The sequence below is a fragment of the Sminthopsis crassicaudata genome, chromosome 4, assembly GCF_048593235.1.
Source record: "Sminthopsis crassicaudata isolate SCR6 chromosome 4, ASM4859323v1, whole genome shotgun sequence".
Taxonomy (NCBI): domain Eukaryota; kingdom Metazoa; phylum Chordata; class Mammalia; order Dasyuromorphia; family Dasyuridae; genus Sminthopsis; species Sminthopsis crassicaudata.
The window spans coordinates 6,408,702-6,424,593 of NC_133620.1; the positions used below are offsets into that span (position 1 = coordinate 6,408,702).

Here is a 15,892-nt window from a genome sequence, read left to right on the forward strand (position 1 = left end):
AGCACACCTGACCCTAGCTGAACCCATTACCACTTTTCTTAGTTCAGATTCAACTAAGAACCTTCAACAAGGAAGGAAAAAGAGATATGAAAAGGGACAAAGGGCTGGCATTCAGTCATAGGCACTGGTGGGTGGGTTGGAAGCAAAAGCAAACGATTGATCCCTTAGATGTCTTCTTGGCCGTTCCAGAAGTGGGGATGCTATGGAGGGACTTGGGTAAAAATAGCATTTCTTAGAAATTTATTTTAATAGAAATTAATGGCATGGCATTCAGATGAAGAGTAGCCATGGGGTAGAGCCGAGAAGCATCTAGTTCCTAGCTGAAGCAAAAATGCAATTCGTTTTTTTAAAATTACAGTAAAAATTGACTCTAGAAAATTGGGGGAATATAGTAGTCAGCTATGGAGCAGAGAAACCAAACAAAGTGCCAGGCTTTAACGGGCACCTTGTCTGTTGTCTGTGGTTCTTGCCCTGGTTCCCAGGATTCCATACAGGAAGGTCAGCCATTGGGCTGGCATCTTTCTTCTGGACTTTTGAACTCCCATTGGTTGTTGCTCTCTGATCCCGTTCTTGCTTCATGGCAGGGTCACCTCCTATTCCAGGAGTACATTTGTTAGATGTATCCCTGCATTGTTCATGTTTGATGGTGTGTCCCAGACTATTCCCTTCCCTCCATTTTCCTTCATGGTGTTCAAAGAGGATCCCTGGAAGGATAGAATTGTTTTCAGAGGGAAAAAAGGATGCTTTGGAAAAGTTTGTGCAGTGTTTCGAATGGCTTCAATTTTCCAAAGGTAGTCCATCAGTTCATCTCACATTCCCCTAGATGTTTGTCTAAAGAGAGGTAGTGTGCTTTAGAGTATCATTTGGGAAGACTTTATTCTCATAAAAATGTGGTGGAGGTGGAGAGTGTTTTCTTGCTCATTCTTCCTTTTGGGATAGTGAAGCGTCTGGGTAAAGGCCCAGAATATACAGAAATTGCCCATCCATACAGAGCACAGCCATCTTTGCCAGGATGATGCTCAGGCCAGCGCCCTACTGGTAGCCTTCTCTGGGGATATTCAGTCGAATGTACTCTTCTCATTGGCTCTTCTTTTGTGACATTTCTTCAGGGATAATCATTCAAAAATCCAATGTGCCACTCACTGATGGAGAGGATAATTATTAATTTACCAAAATCTGGACTGTTCTTTCTCATATTTCATCAGTTGTGTGTCATTCTAGTTTCATTCTTTACTCTCTTTGGGGAGTTTGAGTTAAGTTGGATTTCCCATCAAGTTTTCTATAAACTTATTTCCTGTAGCCCTAGTTCTTGCTGATTCTAGGTCCTGTTTTCTTCCTACAAACATAGCCCTTTCTATTAGCATCCCCCTTTCCTTTCCCCTTTCCCCTTTCCCCTTCTACTTTAAAAAAAAATTTTTAAATTAATTTTATAATTATAACATTTTTTGACAGTAAATATGCATGGGTAATTTTTTACAGCATTATCCCATGTACTCCCTTCTGTTCTGAATTTTCCCCTTCTTCCCTCCACCCCCTCCCCTAGATGGCAGGCAGTTCCCATACATATTAAATATCTTATAGTATATCCTAGATACAAGGACTGAGGAGCCAGGGCTGCTGTATTCTGGCTCAGAGCCTCCCTGAGCTGGCCTACCTTCCCTCCCTGTCCAATTGAGACTGACCTTTCCTGAAGTTCTTCCAAAACATCCTCTGCTGGAAATTTATTACACTCCAAATATTTGTGGGTTCTGTGACTCTAAAACCCATTCAGATGCTGGGAGAACATTGGGGGAGTGCAGACAAAGACCTGTCTCCTCTCCACCTCCTGAAATGTTTGTTAAGATGCTAACTAAACGAAACTCAACAAAAATTAACTGAACTTGTGAGGAGACTCCTGTGCAAGTGGGGCCATGAAGGAAGGCAGCAAAAAGGATACAAAAAGATGTGATTCAGTCACAAGAAAGGAGGAAGGTAAAGGCCCAGAATATACAGAAATTGCCCATCCATACAGAGCACAGCCATCTTTGCCAGGATGATGCTCAGGCCAGGGCCCTACTGCTCTTGAACCCAAATGTGTTTGATTCTTTATAATGTGAAAACAGGGGCGGGTGGTGGTGCAAGATTTAAAGCCCTGGCCCCAGAATCAGTCCTGGATACTTGACCCTAGCCTTGTGATCCTGAGTAAATCATTTACTGCTTATTGATTCCCACACAAAAAACTTATAAAAAATTGAAAGCAACATGTATTATCAAACTCAGAAATCTCCCATCTATTTCTGCCATCATCTCATTCATATTCAAAGGTGCATTTACTTGTGTACTTTCCTTCATTTTTCCTCACATCCTTCTCACGTTTATTTACCCTATACCTTTTCACCCTGTTTTACTTCTACCCGCTCCTTAACCTTCTAAGTGTCTCTCCCTTATCCTCTCCCCTCTTCTGTCTGTCCCTCTTATTTCTTTCTGAATTTAAAAGACTTTTACAGTCTATATAAGAAGACTTATATAGAGCCTTACATGCCTACACAGAAAGTATGTTTCGGTCTCTCCCATTATTGGAGAGTAAGGTTCCAGCACTATTTGTCCTCCCCACTAACCCTCTGATCCAGTTCTTCCCTTTATGCCTCATTTGTATGAGATGATTTTTCCTTTTTATCTCTCCCTGCATAGTTGTATTTTTTTAGAATCACTCTAGCACTCCTTTCTATTTTTAGGAAGAATTAATTTTCATTTTTTAGATAGATTTGGCTTACGTAGACTTAGAGTCTTTAACCTCTAAGATTCTTTGTCCCATGGTGGGGCAATGTTCCAGTCTCCATAGGGATTAGTGACTGGCCTCCCAGACTGTGACTGTGTGTTTGGTTGGGGTTAGGGGGAGTCAGCGTCCCTAAATTCTAACAGTTGTCGCTTAGGAAACAGTCCCTCGTGTGTCACGTGACCAAACTCTAGATCAGGTCAGAGATGTCCGACATGAAACATGGGTGGCAGTAAACCAAATTCATTGTAATCTGCTCAGTGCTTGAGTTGGGAATAGCATTATATCTTTAGGCAACAGGTTCTTTAAAAAGCACCATATTATTTAACATGAGGAAAGGCATATTACCATTATTTTTCCTAGGAAATTGATTATTCCTTGAGCATTTTTCCCATAGATCTCCTAAAATAACATTGATTGCAAGGTTTTGGATTGATATTGCTCGTAGCCCTTTGACCGCCTTCTTTTGGTGCCAGAACATTGGGTTCTGTTGGCAGAAGTTCCTGAGGCGTTGCTGATAAACTATCTAAACAAAAAGATATCCCCAGGCTGTGGCAAGCTCGTGCCCTGATTTTATCTGTGAGTAATAATGTTTTTATGACATTTACTTTATTAACCTCTATTTGTGTGGCCCTATGACATTTTTCTTCCCAGATGACTCAGCAAACCAAAACGAGGCGTCCATTGAGACAGCCATGACCCTGCCAAGTCAGGCCAGAGTCAACGCGCACACCATCACGGCACTGAAGCTCTTAGACTACAGGTAGGCTGCGGGGCGTCCCTGTCAGAGTCGCTTTGGGAAATGGTCCCCGGGATAGATTCCAAGAGATAACGGAGGCAAAGATCAGGACATGAGACATCTCCTCTGGTTTCATGCTGAGCTGGGTAACATTCCGTACTTTACTTTTTCTTAATTGGTTGGATAAGAACCTATTTTAAAAAGAGCCATGAGGCACAATGGCAAACCCCCTGAATTCTGAGCCAGAGGAGCAGGGTTCAAATCCGCCTTATGACAGCTCTCCAAGCCAGTCTCCTCTGTAAATATAGAAGGGATGACTTGGAACGTCTCCTTCATGTCTACATCTTGATTCTTGTGAATCTTTATTCTTGGAAGAAAATGTGCTGTTGACAAGAACCCATTTCAGGAATAACCCATCCTAGAGTATAAGTTGGAGAAATATATGCGTTATTTAGGTGCAGTGTGATCACAGAGATCCTAAGGCTCTTTAAGGATTTTTGACACATCCAGCATTTCATGGTTGAAAGGGGGCGAGCCCAGCTTTGCCTAAGAATGGCAGAAGGACCTTTATCCAGCTTGTACCTGAAGCGAGTCCCCCGGCAGCCGCTTCCCTTGTGGATGGTTCTCATCAGCCAGAGTGGTCTTGTGTCTGCTCTCGGAGACTGCTATGTTTAGGACTACTCATTCTTCAGCCATTTCTTATATGCCGTGGTCTTGAGTCCCTCAGGCTCTTAATCTGCCACCTATTTCTTTTTTATGGACGAATTAATCTTATTAAGTGACTATTTTCCTCCAAACAACTCCTGCTAGTTCTTTTGACACAAATAGTATAAAGGCAATCTATACAAAGCATTTCAGTGGGAAAAAAACCCAGCCTTTCCCACCAGGAGACCTGGGTTCAAATTCCAGGCCCCACTGGCCTGTGTCAGCGTCCAACCTTGGTGGTTCGGCTGACCTCCTCAGACCCGTCTCCTCATCTTTGATGGAAGGCTGTGCCCTTTGATATCCCTGGTGTGGCCCAGGCCCAGGCCTCTTGAGAAAAGCCTTTTCATTTTCTTCTACTTCTGGTCTCACTTAACAGCCTTTCTGGCTTCCTTGTCCAAGATCAAGCCCACCTTGTAGACATCTTGCTTTGTATCAGCTGTATCTGGGTGCATGCACTGCAGACACGTGTGTGGCCTACCCACCTATTTATCTGCTGCATGTATTTTATGTTTATGTATTTGTGAACAAGCCTTTCATGAGCTTAGCTTGGTACATTAGGTTTTGAATCGCCTCAAGTGGAAGTGACCGGGAGTTTCTCTCTGAGCACAGCTGGGAATAGGGCCTGGGAGCCGCTGTCTGAGGCCTACTGGTTAGGAGTTTATTCACCACTTACGCTCAGTCGAGCACAAAGCATTAATGAAGCACCTGCTGTGTCCCAGGCTCAGTGCCGAGGTCCAGGAGCACAGAAGGAGGCTCTCGAGGAGCTTGTCCTGTGTCTTTAGGCTCCTAATTTCTTCTCTAATGCACAGCTTTTTAAGCAGTGTGTCTTCCATCTTGGCCATAATAGCTCTCACAGAGTGACACAGGAGCTCAGGTATCAGAGAAAAGAGGCCGAGCGCAGGACTCATCAGCAGGGGCAAGTTTGCGGACTTTGTTTCACTATTTCCTCCAATCCAGTCCAGCCTGTCTTGGGTTCCCCCCACACTGGATTTGGGGAGTAGTTGTGGCCAGGAGGTCAGCCCGCAGCCGTGTTTGCGACAAGCATCCCCAGGCTTAACCTGCCAGCGAGCCTTTGCCTTTCCAGTTTGGTAGGAACTGTTAAAGCATGTGAGAGCCTGGGTTCTGCAGCTTATCCTCCCAGACGGCTTCCCTTCTCTAATCCCGCTTTGGTTAGGACCTCCTCCCTCTGACTTCCCACACCTTTTTAGCCTTTTTGCTCTTTTCCTGCATTCTTCTTTATTGTAATATTCCCCCAGTGAGGGCAGAAGCTATCATATCTCTTCTAGAATCGAATTCTTTGTACACAGGACACAATCAATGTATAATTGTTACTCCTTAAGGGCCCTCTTTATGAAAGACACTGGGGGGGCATAAAAACAAAAATGAATAGTCCCTTCAAAAAGAGTAGTGGGGTGAAGGGGATATGACATGTCTGGAAGTGAGTAAAGGTAAATCATTATGCAGAGTAATAAAGGAATTTTGAGAGGAAGAGACCCTTAAACTAGTGGGGAATGGGGTAGGAGGCAGCTCCTGAGCTGGGCTTTGGAGGGATTATGGCAGTTTGGGAGTTTCTATATCATGTTGAAGAGAAGCTTTATTGTCTGCTTGATGGGGAAGGGGGCAATAGGAGCCAAAGGTCCCTCTTCTTTCACCTCATTTTACCCACATAGAGTCCTACTCGCTCTGGAAAATCCAGCCAGAATACCACCTCTTCCAGAAAGCCTTCCCAGAACCTCCCAGTCAGGGTGACGTCATTTAGCATCAGTCCGTTGGCTTTTCTTAGCAGATGTTGTTCTTTTGCATCTGTTGTTCATGCATGTTTGCCATTCTCTCCTCGTAAGCTCCAGGAGGACAGAAGCTACCTGCGAGGAGCCAGCTATCTGCAGGGACTAGGACCCCAAGAGTTTATTAATCCAGACTGAATAACAGTGGCTCAGGGGGGTTTGGCGACTGACAGGCTCAGAAGTAGAATGATCTTGCTTTTTATTTTTTCAGTGACAAACAGAAAACATTGATTCCTGATGAAGTATTTGATGCTGTAGGAAGCAACATTATCACTTCTGTAAACTTCAGTAAGAATCATCTAAATGAAATACCCAAAAGGTAGGGCTTGGGTGACCAAGGTCATTTCCATTGTGGGTATTGGGTATTTGGCCAGAACACATGTGGGACTGGGGCCACAAGGATGACTGGTCATCCTCTCCCATGTTGGCCTGACTTCTGGCCTTCCTTTGTATTTGCAGAGCTTAGCACAAGGCCTGCAAAACAGGCCTAAGCCCTTAGTCATCCCTTGTAAGTGGGATTTGGTTGCTTATTAAGTTTTGACAAGAAATGGGAGCAAGTATTTTTCATAAGACTTAAGGATTCTTGGGAGAAGCCATTTATTTTTCACACATTTTACCTTTAAAATGGTTATTGCAATTATTCACTAAATACTTTAATTCCTTTTTTTCAACAAAATGCATTGTCAGAAATTATTTGGTTTTAATAGTCGATGTAAAATCCCTGGGCAATATCCCCATTCCCATTGGTTCTGTAAAATGTCAAATACATGGCAATAGTCTGGAATAGATCCTTGTTCCTGTTTTTATCCCTGGAAAATTCATCTTCATTTCCAGATTTCCTACATGCAATACTGCACCCTCAATGGTACTCATTCAGTTTTCACTGGTGATAATAAATGTAACTCGATGTTCAGACGGCCAGAGTACCAGCATGACCCCTGATTGTCAAGGTCAGCCATGTTGCTGTAGTGCAGAGATCTGACATTGAGAAGAATTGAAACAAATTTAATTTGCCTCCCACTTCCATTTTCAGAGGGCACTGGGGCTGATACCATGTTGGATTCTGGTACCAGACTATTTATCAATCAGTCAGGCGATCAATAAACAAATACAGCTGTGAGGGGACAGAAGTTAGGCCTTGCCCGAAGGGAGTTTACAATTAATGGGAGAGACAGCACACCAAAGGAAGCTGAGAAGTAAATGTTTGGGGGCCATGATGCTCGTGGGGTTGAAACCCAACTGAGCTGTCTGGGAACTTCAGGGAGTTGTGAGTCCTCTTCATAAAGGCAGCTTTGGGAGGAGAGGAGAGTCAGCTGAGAGAGCTGAGGGGGGACAGGTCTCCGACACTGAGCCAGGGAAGTGAGCAGGGGGAGCCGGCAGGTGGTATCCTGGAGCCTGAAGTGAAACGCTGCCGCTGCCACCCAGAGAGAACATTCATTTGAAAGATTTTTAGAAGCTAAATAGTTCTTTTGACAGGAAAGGAATATTGTTGTCAAAGCCAAGAAGAGGAAAGAATTGATTAGAGATTTCAGGGTGATGGCGGGATGCGGCCATTTTCTGGGTGAGGTGACCAAGGCTGACTGAGAAGTGTCTGAGGCTGGATTCCAACTCTCCATGATGACTGGGCACTTTTAAGTCTAGGGTGACATTTTTTGTTTTTGATTTAAAAAAAAAAAAAAGAGTTGTTTGAATATTTGGGGGAAGTAGAAATGTTGCACGTGTTAAAATTAGCTGAAATTCCCGCGTGAAACGCTGGCAGCCTTCGACTTCCAAAACTGCCCCGGCTGGGTCTTGTGTTTCAGGATGATGGAGCTGAAAGCTGTCTGCGACATCAATCTTGGCTTTAACAAGCTTTCCTGCGTTTCTGCCGAGCTGGGTGCGCTTCAGAAGCTGGCCCACCTGGATATCAGGTAGGGAGCGTTAGGAGCGTGGTCCCGCCTGCCCTGGGAGCTCTCGCCAGGGATTGTGGGGCTTTGTCAATGAAGCATGCATTAAATGTGGGTGCCTGGCTGCAGCCAGGGGAAGGAGAGCTGAGCTGAGCTTATAAACCAGTCGGCTTTTTGCTAGACCTGGGCAGGCGGCCTGAGGAACTTTGACAATCGGCTAGTGAGGGAACTTCCTTAGTAGCTGAAAGAGGAAGCTCTGAGTGACCTCGGAAGGAGGCGGGGCTGCCCTGGACTTGCTCCTCTTACCTTGTTCAGCCACAGGTTGTCAAAGGTGGCCAAGGCGAAGGCACCTCAGGACCCACGGGCTGCGTGAGGAGGTACCCACCTCACTGCGCAGTTACGGTCCGCTCCTACTTGGTCTGGCTGCCCACGTGGTAACGAGGTCTGGTCAGGGAGGGCCGACTAGCCCATGTGCTTCCTTTTTCTGTTGCAACGGTTTAAACTGTAAAAGTAATTAAATCTCCCCCCCTCCCCCTTTTCCCCTCTCCTGCTCTTTTTCCCCACCTTATCCCTTCCCCTCCCCATCTTCCTCCCCACAGGAATAATCTTTTGACCTCCTTGCCTGAAGAGATGGAAGCCTTGATTAAACTGCAAACTATCAATCTTTCCTTTAACAGGTGAGTCTCCATTCAGACACCAGCTCCAAGTTCCCAGGTCACAACAGGCTCTGCTCTGTTCTCCCTCTGACCCAGGAGCAGCTCAGAAACACTTGAGGAGCCTCCCTGGGATGACCCCACAGGTGGCCCCCTCCACAGCTCCTTGTCGCTCTCAGTCTCCCAGAAATCCTCGGGGCCAGCACTCGAATGATCTCTTTCCTCTCTTTAAAAATACGAGGCATATCTAGGGGAGGAGGTGCAGGGAAGGAGGGGGAAAATTCAGAACAGAAGGGAGTATAAGGGATAATGTTGTAAAAAAAAATTACCTATGCATATGTACTATCAAAGAAAATGTTATAATTATAAAAATTAATTAAAAAAAAAAAGGAAAAAAAAATACAAGGCATGGGGCCTGGAGTTAAGAGGAGCTAACTTCAATTAGCTGTGAGCTAATCACATGATTGATCTGTCTTAGTTTCCTCAACTGTCAGCTAGAGATCCTACAGCACCTGCTTGGCAAGGTTGTTGCTAGATTCCGAGGGTGACAGCTGTACGGTACTTAGCCAGGCGCCTAGCACATAGTGGGTGTTTTATAAAAGCTGCTTCCTTTTCTTCCCTCAACTGGGACATCATGGCCATAACCGATACCTGGCAGGATTTCTTAAAGTCCTCTTCACACTTGTTAAAAATAAGACCGCTTTTTCGGTTTCAGTACCCTCGAAAGCAGTCAAGTCGTCAGCATTGTATTTCTTGGGGCTGGTTTTTAAAAGCGCACGTGTCATTTTACTTTCATTCTGTTGTTCTACCCAGAAAGCACAGATTCCTTAAGGCTTAAAGATTGAGAAGTTTCAGTATTTTCCATATTCTTTTTTCAAACGCTGGCCCTCATTGTGGGATCTCTCTCCATCGACACAGGGCCGAGGGCTGATCTGCGGCCTCTGCAGAGGAGGCTCTTGGGGGCCCTGGTTTTTCGGGATGGCACGCTGGCTCTGGGCTGGGGGCTGCTCCTTTCCGAAGGCTAAAGAGTGGAGAGCAAGAAGAGGAGTAGGAAGGGGGCAGCGGCCGCTTAGCATTTAGCAAGACACTGGTCATAACTGCTAAGGAACTGGGGAGCTCCCCCTCTAAGCAAAGGCTGGGGCTGGGCACTGAGGTGCTTGGGGTTTTGTTACCTCCTCCCTCCTGTCTTTCGGGGCTTTTCCTTTCCTGTATCTTTCTTCCTTTTTCCTTATCTCTTTCTCTCTCTGTTTTTCCCATCTTGACCCCATCCTTCTTTTTCTCTCTGACCCTAAAACTCTTTTAGTTAAACATAATCTGGAGCTGTTTGATATTTTCAATATTTTGTTGAATAATCTGTGTTTTCCCAAACCAGCCCCCCTCTCTTCCAAGTCCCTCAGCTCCAAAATGGCTTTGAGTGTCTTATTGTTCCTTCTCTCTGTGCTTTTGTATAGAATCAGTTCTTCCTTCATTTAATTTACCTCAGTCTGTAACTTTAACTCCCAGTAATTATCATCTGGAGCCTGGACTAACTGGCTCCTCCTTGTTGCCAATGTCTTCCTGTTATAATCTCACAAATGCTCTTTTTTTGATTTGTTCGTGTCGGGAGCTCCCTGCTGGGAACTGCACTAGGGCAGGTGGGGAGGGGGTCACGTGATTGTCTCAGCCACCTCAAGCCCGGAGAGCGTACACGATTGCCTGTGGTGTATATACCACAGGTGTACATGACTGCCTGTGGGGTGTACCACAGGTATACACGTGGCTGCTTATGTGGCCAGGTTTGTTCTGGGGGATGGCTGTCCAGATGCTCCATGCATCTGGTTCTGTCATGAGCTCCCTTCATTATTTAACTTGGCCTTGAAGGCCCAAGGGGTCTGTCTCCAGCTCGCTTTTCTGACTTTCCCTCCTGCCCTCTTGTTGGTAAACACTCCCATTAGACAGGTATCCCTCTCTATTCTGTGCCTTATCGAACCATTTCATCTAATCGCTCCTCCAGGCAGTGGGAGGTCTCCCCTGATCAGAGGGACGAGTTCTTGGGATCTGGGAAGGCTTCGTGAAGTGGGGGGACCGGAGCTGGGCCTTGAAGGGTATTGAGGGGCCAGAAGAGAAGCTCCTTCCCCTCCCTGTCCGAGCCCTCTCTGCCCACAGTGATCTCTTTCTCCTCCTTGAGTTCCACAACACCTGTGTCCCTGGGTTCCCTTGAGACACTGATGTTATTTCCGTTTGCTTTTCTGCAAAGAGAGGTAGCATGGAGTCATGGAAGGAGAACAGGCAGAATGCCATGTCTTACCAGTCCGGGGCCTCGGGCAGGTCATCCTCCCTCTGGGATCAGTTTATACATCTTCCAGATGGGTAGATTTCGCTGGCTGAGCTCTAAAGTGGCCTCCGGCTCCAGCCACAGTGTTCTGGGTTTGTGTCCCTGGGAGCGGCCAGGGAGTGCAGGAAGGGCTTACCAAGCACTTTGTGACGACCGAATAAGCCAGAAGACCATCCAGGCAAGCAGCTTGATGCCCCCCAGGAGCATCCTTCTGTCTTTGCAGAGGCCTCTGAGACCCCCGGCCCTGCGACCCTGAGCAAGCCACCGGCTTGCACCTACTGCCCAGGGCTGTCAGAGTCGAACGAGGTCACCTCTGTAACGTGCTCGGCTCAGTGCCTGGCACATAGTAGGCATCTGGTAATGGCTACTTTCCAGCTCCCTCCCTCCCTTCTTCCCCTTCATTCTTCCTTCCATCCCTCCTTACCTCCAGCCCTCCTCTCCTTCCTTTCCTTTTTTTTCTCCCCCTCCCTCCCTTCCCCCTTCTTTCTCTCTTCTGTCCTTTGCTTTTTTTCCCTTCCTTTTTTCTTTGACATTTTGCCGTTGTCTAGTACAGTAGAGATACCAGTGGTTCTTGGTAGCTGCTTGTTAAATGTCTGATTAATTGCATGATAAGGGGAGACAGCACATAGACATATAGGAAAGAGTAGACTCCCTCCCCCCCTCCCCCGGACAGTTTGGTGAGACCTATGGACCGCTTCTCAGAATGATGTTTTAAAAAATAATAATGATTAAGGGAGTCAGTAGTTAAATTTCAGTAAAGTGTTAATGAAAATGAAATGGCGTTTGCCTGTCCCGGTTCACAGACTCCTCTGGAGACGGCGTATAGCTGCACGGCCAGCCTGCGCACACACCGTTTCCGTTGGGGGGACAGGGGGCCACAGGGTGTCGGCGTTTAGCCTCCCCCCCGTCTCTGGACCTTCTCCCTGTGTCCTCCCTCCCGGCCTCCTCCTGAGCCTCTCACCCCTGGTCCTGAGCTCCCTTCCCTTATAGAGGCCATCCTTCAGCCTCAGGGTCTGCGGACGTGGGTTTTCTTAGCACTGGACTAGGGTCTCTTAGTAGGATTCATTCCCTTTGTAATCCACTGCCCAGAGAAGGTTCAGAATCCTTGTCCCCTGTACCAGCTTTTGTCCCCGTCCCCAGCGGCCCCACTGCTAGTGCCCCATAGGTTTCTGTGCCCGTGTCCACTTCTGTAGCCCCTCCCTGGGTGGACACCCCATTCCCGGGCGGGGGGCTCCTGCCGTTTTGTCTTTATGTGCCAGCTCCTCCCCTCTTCCTGATAGATATTAAACACTGGGAAATGAATTCTTGCTCATTTTATTAAGGCAAAATAAAAGCGCTTTTGAAGCAAAGTGTTTTTCGGTTTCAGGATGACGTCTCCTCATTGCGGACGTCCATCTTAAGCATTCTTGTGGTCCCTTTCTTCCCAGGTTCAAAACCTTCCCCAGCGTTCTCTATCGGGTCCGGTCTCTTGAAACCATCCTTCTCAGTAACAATCAGGTTGGGTCTGTGGACCCCCTGCAGCTAAAGCAGATGGACAAGCTGTCCACGCTGGACCTTCAGAACAATGACCTCCTCCACATCCCCCCGGAGCTGGGTAACTGTGTGAGTCTGAGGTAAGGCGCGCTCGCTCTGGGGCAGTCTGGCTCAATGGGCATCCGCGCCGGCTGCTTTCTGAGTGATTTCTTGAAGGCAAGGGGCGGCTGGGGCCAGAGTGCTCTCTGCAGGCCTGCTTTCATTCCAGAGCCCAGTCAGGACGTCCCCAAAGTGTCAGGCTGGGGACGCGCTTCCTCTCATGCTGAGAATCTCTAGGGAAGCCCAGGTGAGCCTGTGAGCCCCCGGTCCGGGGCGGCAAACACCAGGACGTGTCCATGCAAGGGCCTTCCCTAGGGGCGGGGAAGCCCAGCCCAGATGACGGGTCTCTTAGATCTGCCCACATGGACTTCCCAGAACCAAGTCAATGAAAAGAAAGTCTAGAGTCAGACATTTTCCCCCTTGAATAATCCTGACCCTTCTGATTGGCTGTCGCAGGTTTTTATAGCTTTGCCTACTCAATGTGTGTGATAGTGTAAGTGTGAAAATGTAAGTGTGTGATTGTGTGTATGAGTGTGTAGTGAGAAGGTGTGTGTGTGTTGTGTGCACGCCCGCGCCTGTCCCCCTGTAACATGGCCGGAGGCAGTCTGTCTAGTTGGGTTCTGGTCAGGGGTCTGTTTTCAAATCAGGGCCTGTTTCTTGTTAAAAGTTTTGATCTGGATTTTAGAGAGGAAGAGCCATCTCACGGAGAGTGACGGACCCCCGGTTTCTCCTCTTCCTCCAGGGCTCTTCTGTTGGAGGGGAACCCATTCCGCATCCCTCGAGCAGCCATTTTAGCCAAAGGCACAGAGGCCGTCCTGGAGTATCTGAGAGACCGGATTCCTACTTAATGGGGGTTTTGTCCCCCCAGCCGCCAGTGGCCCCGCGAGCTTCGAAGGGCAGGGGAGCGCACCCGATTGACTCCCGAAGGCTTCCTCAAGCACTACGTCACAGCATTGCTGCGATTTATCTGGGGCACAAAACTGGCTCTACAATCTTATCATCACTAAATATTCTTTTTACATTGAAAATAATGTATAAAAACTTTATAGTGATTATTATAGATTTCCGTGTGTTTCTGCATTCATTCTCTAGTTTTGAAATTTTACAAAGGGATAGTACTTTCTGTGACTGAAGAATCATTCTTTTTAAAGTTTTTTTTTTTTTTTTTAATCATGACAAAACATTTTTGTAAAAGATAAATGATGGTTTGGGGGGTTGTTTTTTTGGGTTTTTTTTAACATTTTTTTGTTTTATTACATATGCTTTTGTGTATGTTTGAATATTTATATGTGAGAGCACTTTGCCACCTTTCCTTATGTGGGGAAAGTTATAGCAACATTTGTTGCTCTACTACATACTATATATTATAATACTGAGTATTTATGATGTCAAGTTTCAAGATTCTGGTGCTGCTGTAGCTCAGTAACCCTCCAACATTGGGCTGGAAGGACAACCGTGAACCTCCAGGAGAAGATTTCGTTTGATTTTCATTTTGGTGTGATTTTAAAAAAGAATTCTCTCTGCAGCATTTATTTTCAGATGCTGAGAATCCATTTTTCCCTGTTGGGTATCATTCCCTTTGATTAAAGCATTTGCCGAAGATGAAACACGTTTCTATCCCCTGAGGAAAGAGCTGTTGGTGAAGGTGGTTTGGCCTTTGGCCTCTCACCATTAAAGCTGTTGTGTGCTGCCCCTGCAAATTAAAGTGCTTTGGTCCCATCTCTCCTGTTTGGCCCTCCTTTGTACCATAGTCAGATTTGGCCCCTTCCGGGCAATCTGTGACACAGAAAGTCTGAGAAGCTAAAAGGCTGCACGTGGAGGGTCTGATTGTGGACGTACGCTCTGAGAGAGTGGCCCTCCGCCTCGCAGCCTTGGACATCTTACTGACATTAAACTTGTTGGTGGAATTAGGTCCCTAATTAACTGGATTATTACAGAATACCTTCTGCAAAAGAACTAGATTTAAGGAAGCTGAATTTAAAAAGATGTCATTAGCTTATGACATTGAAAATAGGATCTCATTTGGGGAGATTTCAGAAGGATCTCATTTGGGGAGATTTCAGAAGGATCTCATGTAGGGAGATTTCAGAAGGATCTCATGTGGGGAGATTTCAGAAGGATCTCATTTGGGGAGATTTCAGAAAGATCTCATTTGGGGAGATTTCATAAGGATCTCATTGGGGAGATTTCAGAAGGATCTCATGTGGGGAGATTTCAGAAGGATCTCATTTGGGGAGATTTCAGAATCACATTTTGAGAAAAAAGTTAATGAAGATGAAAATAGTTATGGATGAGGCATTTTTCCAATACAAGTTTGTGTTGATCTTACTAAGGGGAAACATGACTGTTCATACTTGTTGTTATATTAAACAAAAGACACTTTACAATAAGGTGAAATTTTATTATTTGTACAATAAAGAGACTTAGAGACTTTTATGTTATTCAAAACACTTTTTTTTTTTAAATACTGAAAAAGTTGAGTACACCAAAGCCAAAAAAAGGCTCTGCCGTATACCGCACAGCATTGTGTGAGTCCCTGTGTTTTGTCTATGTACAGAAAGCATCTTCAGAATGCATTATAATCACAATGTACACCCTCGCCAAGTAGTGTCAATACAGAGGCCAACTGGAAGGAAATAAGTTGCGTGTGCAAATGAACAAGATCGGTGAGATCGTCCAATCTGGCCATTTAAAACTGAGTTTTAAAGGACCTTTTTGCACATAAAATGAAGCAGTTCTTAAGTTCAGTGTGTAATAACTGCAAAAAAACATTCAGTACATTCACACTTATGTTAATAAAGTAATAAATAGTTCTTCATCCAGCTTTATTTACAAGATGGAGTTCAACTGAAAAGTACAGTTTTAATATAGCAATCTGTAACACATACAAAAATGACAAGTATTTATATATAATTTAAGCTCAAAATCACAATTATCTCAAAATATTAGTTACAATACAGCCGTTTCCATCATAATTAAACATGTCCTCAAATAACTTTATAAAATGGTAAAATCTTTATATTAAAGTAAGCTATTTGTTTTGAATTGGCTACAGTACTTACTCCCAAGTAGAAAACTGTTGAGTTGTTTTTCTCGCACATTGGCTAGGTAAAGCCACCCGTGTAAAGCCAAGAGACCGAAAAGGCCCCGATTGATAAAGATCCGGCCTCTTGGGCTTTGGGGGAACTGGTCAGTAAAAGCTTTACGAGGGGAGTGTCCGACTGGAGTCTGTGCGGTGAAATGACATGCACTGAGAAGGAATGGGGTGTCGGGAGAAGCCGGTGGAGACTACTGAAATGGCGACGGGTGGGTGACCAAAAGCAGCCCGAAGGACGGGAGCGGGAGTCGTCCCTCACCCCTGCAGCGGCGGCCAGCTGCGAGGGTCACCGCCACGGGAGAGGCCTTGGGCTGGGCCAGCTGGAAACCGGGCCAAAGCCAGCCCAGGGAGCAGCGCTCCCCAACACAGCTCTAGCCACCCTGCTCT

The 15,892-nt window shown here is 46.0% G+C and overlaps 1 protein-coding gene across 2 annotated transcripts in view; it reads left to right on the forward strand.

Moving 5' to 3' along the window:
• LRRC40 (leucine rich repeat containing 40) overlaps positions 1-14,129 on the forward strand; it is a 48,287-nt gene extending 34,158 nt beyond the window's left edge. For both annotated transcript variants that reach the window (XM_074265648.1, XM_074265649.1), the window contains exons 10-15: positions 3,410-3,518; positions 6,195-6,302; positions 7,786-7,893; positions 8,469-8,546; positions 12,264-12,449; positions 13,151-14,129. In XM_074265648.1, coding sequence (XP_074121749.1) covers positions 3,410-3,518; positions 6,195-6,302; positions 7,786-7,893; positions 8,469-8,546; positions 12,264-12,449; positions 13,151-13,256 — 695 coding nt within the window. In that variant the 3' untranslated portion in view covers positions 13,257-14,129. The remainder of the gene's footprint in view (positions 1-3,409; positions 3,519-6,194; positions 6,303-7,785; positions 7,894-8,468; positions 8,547-12,263; positions 12,450-13,150) is intronic.
• Positions 14,130-15,892: the final 1,763 nt, after the last annotated feature.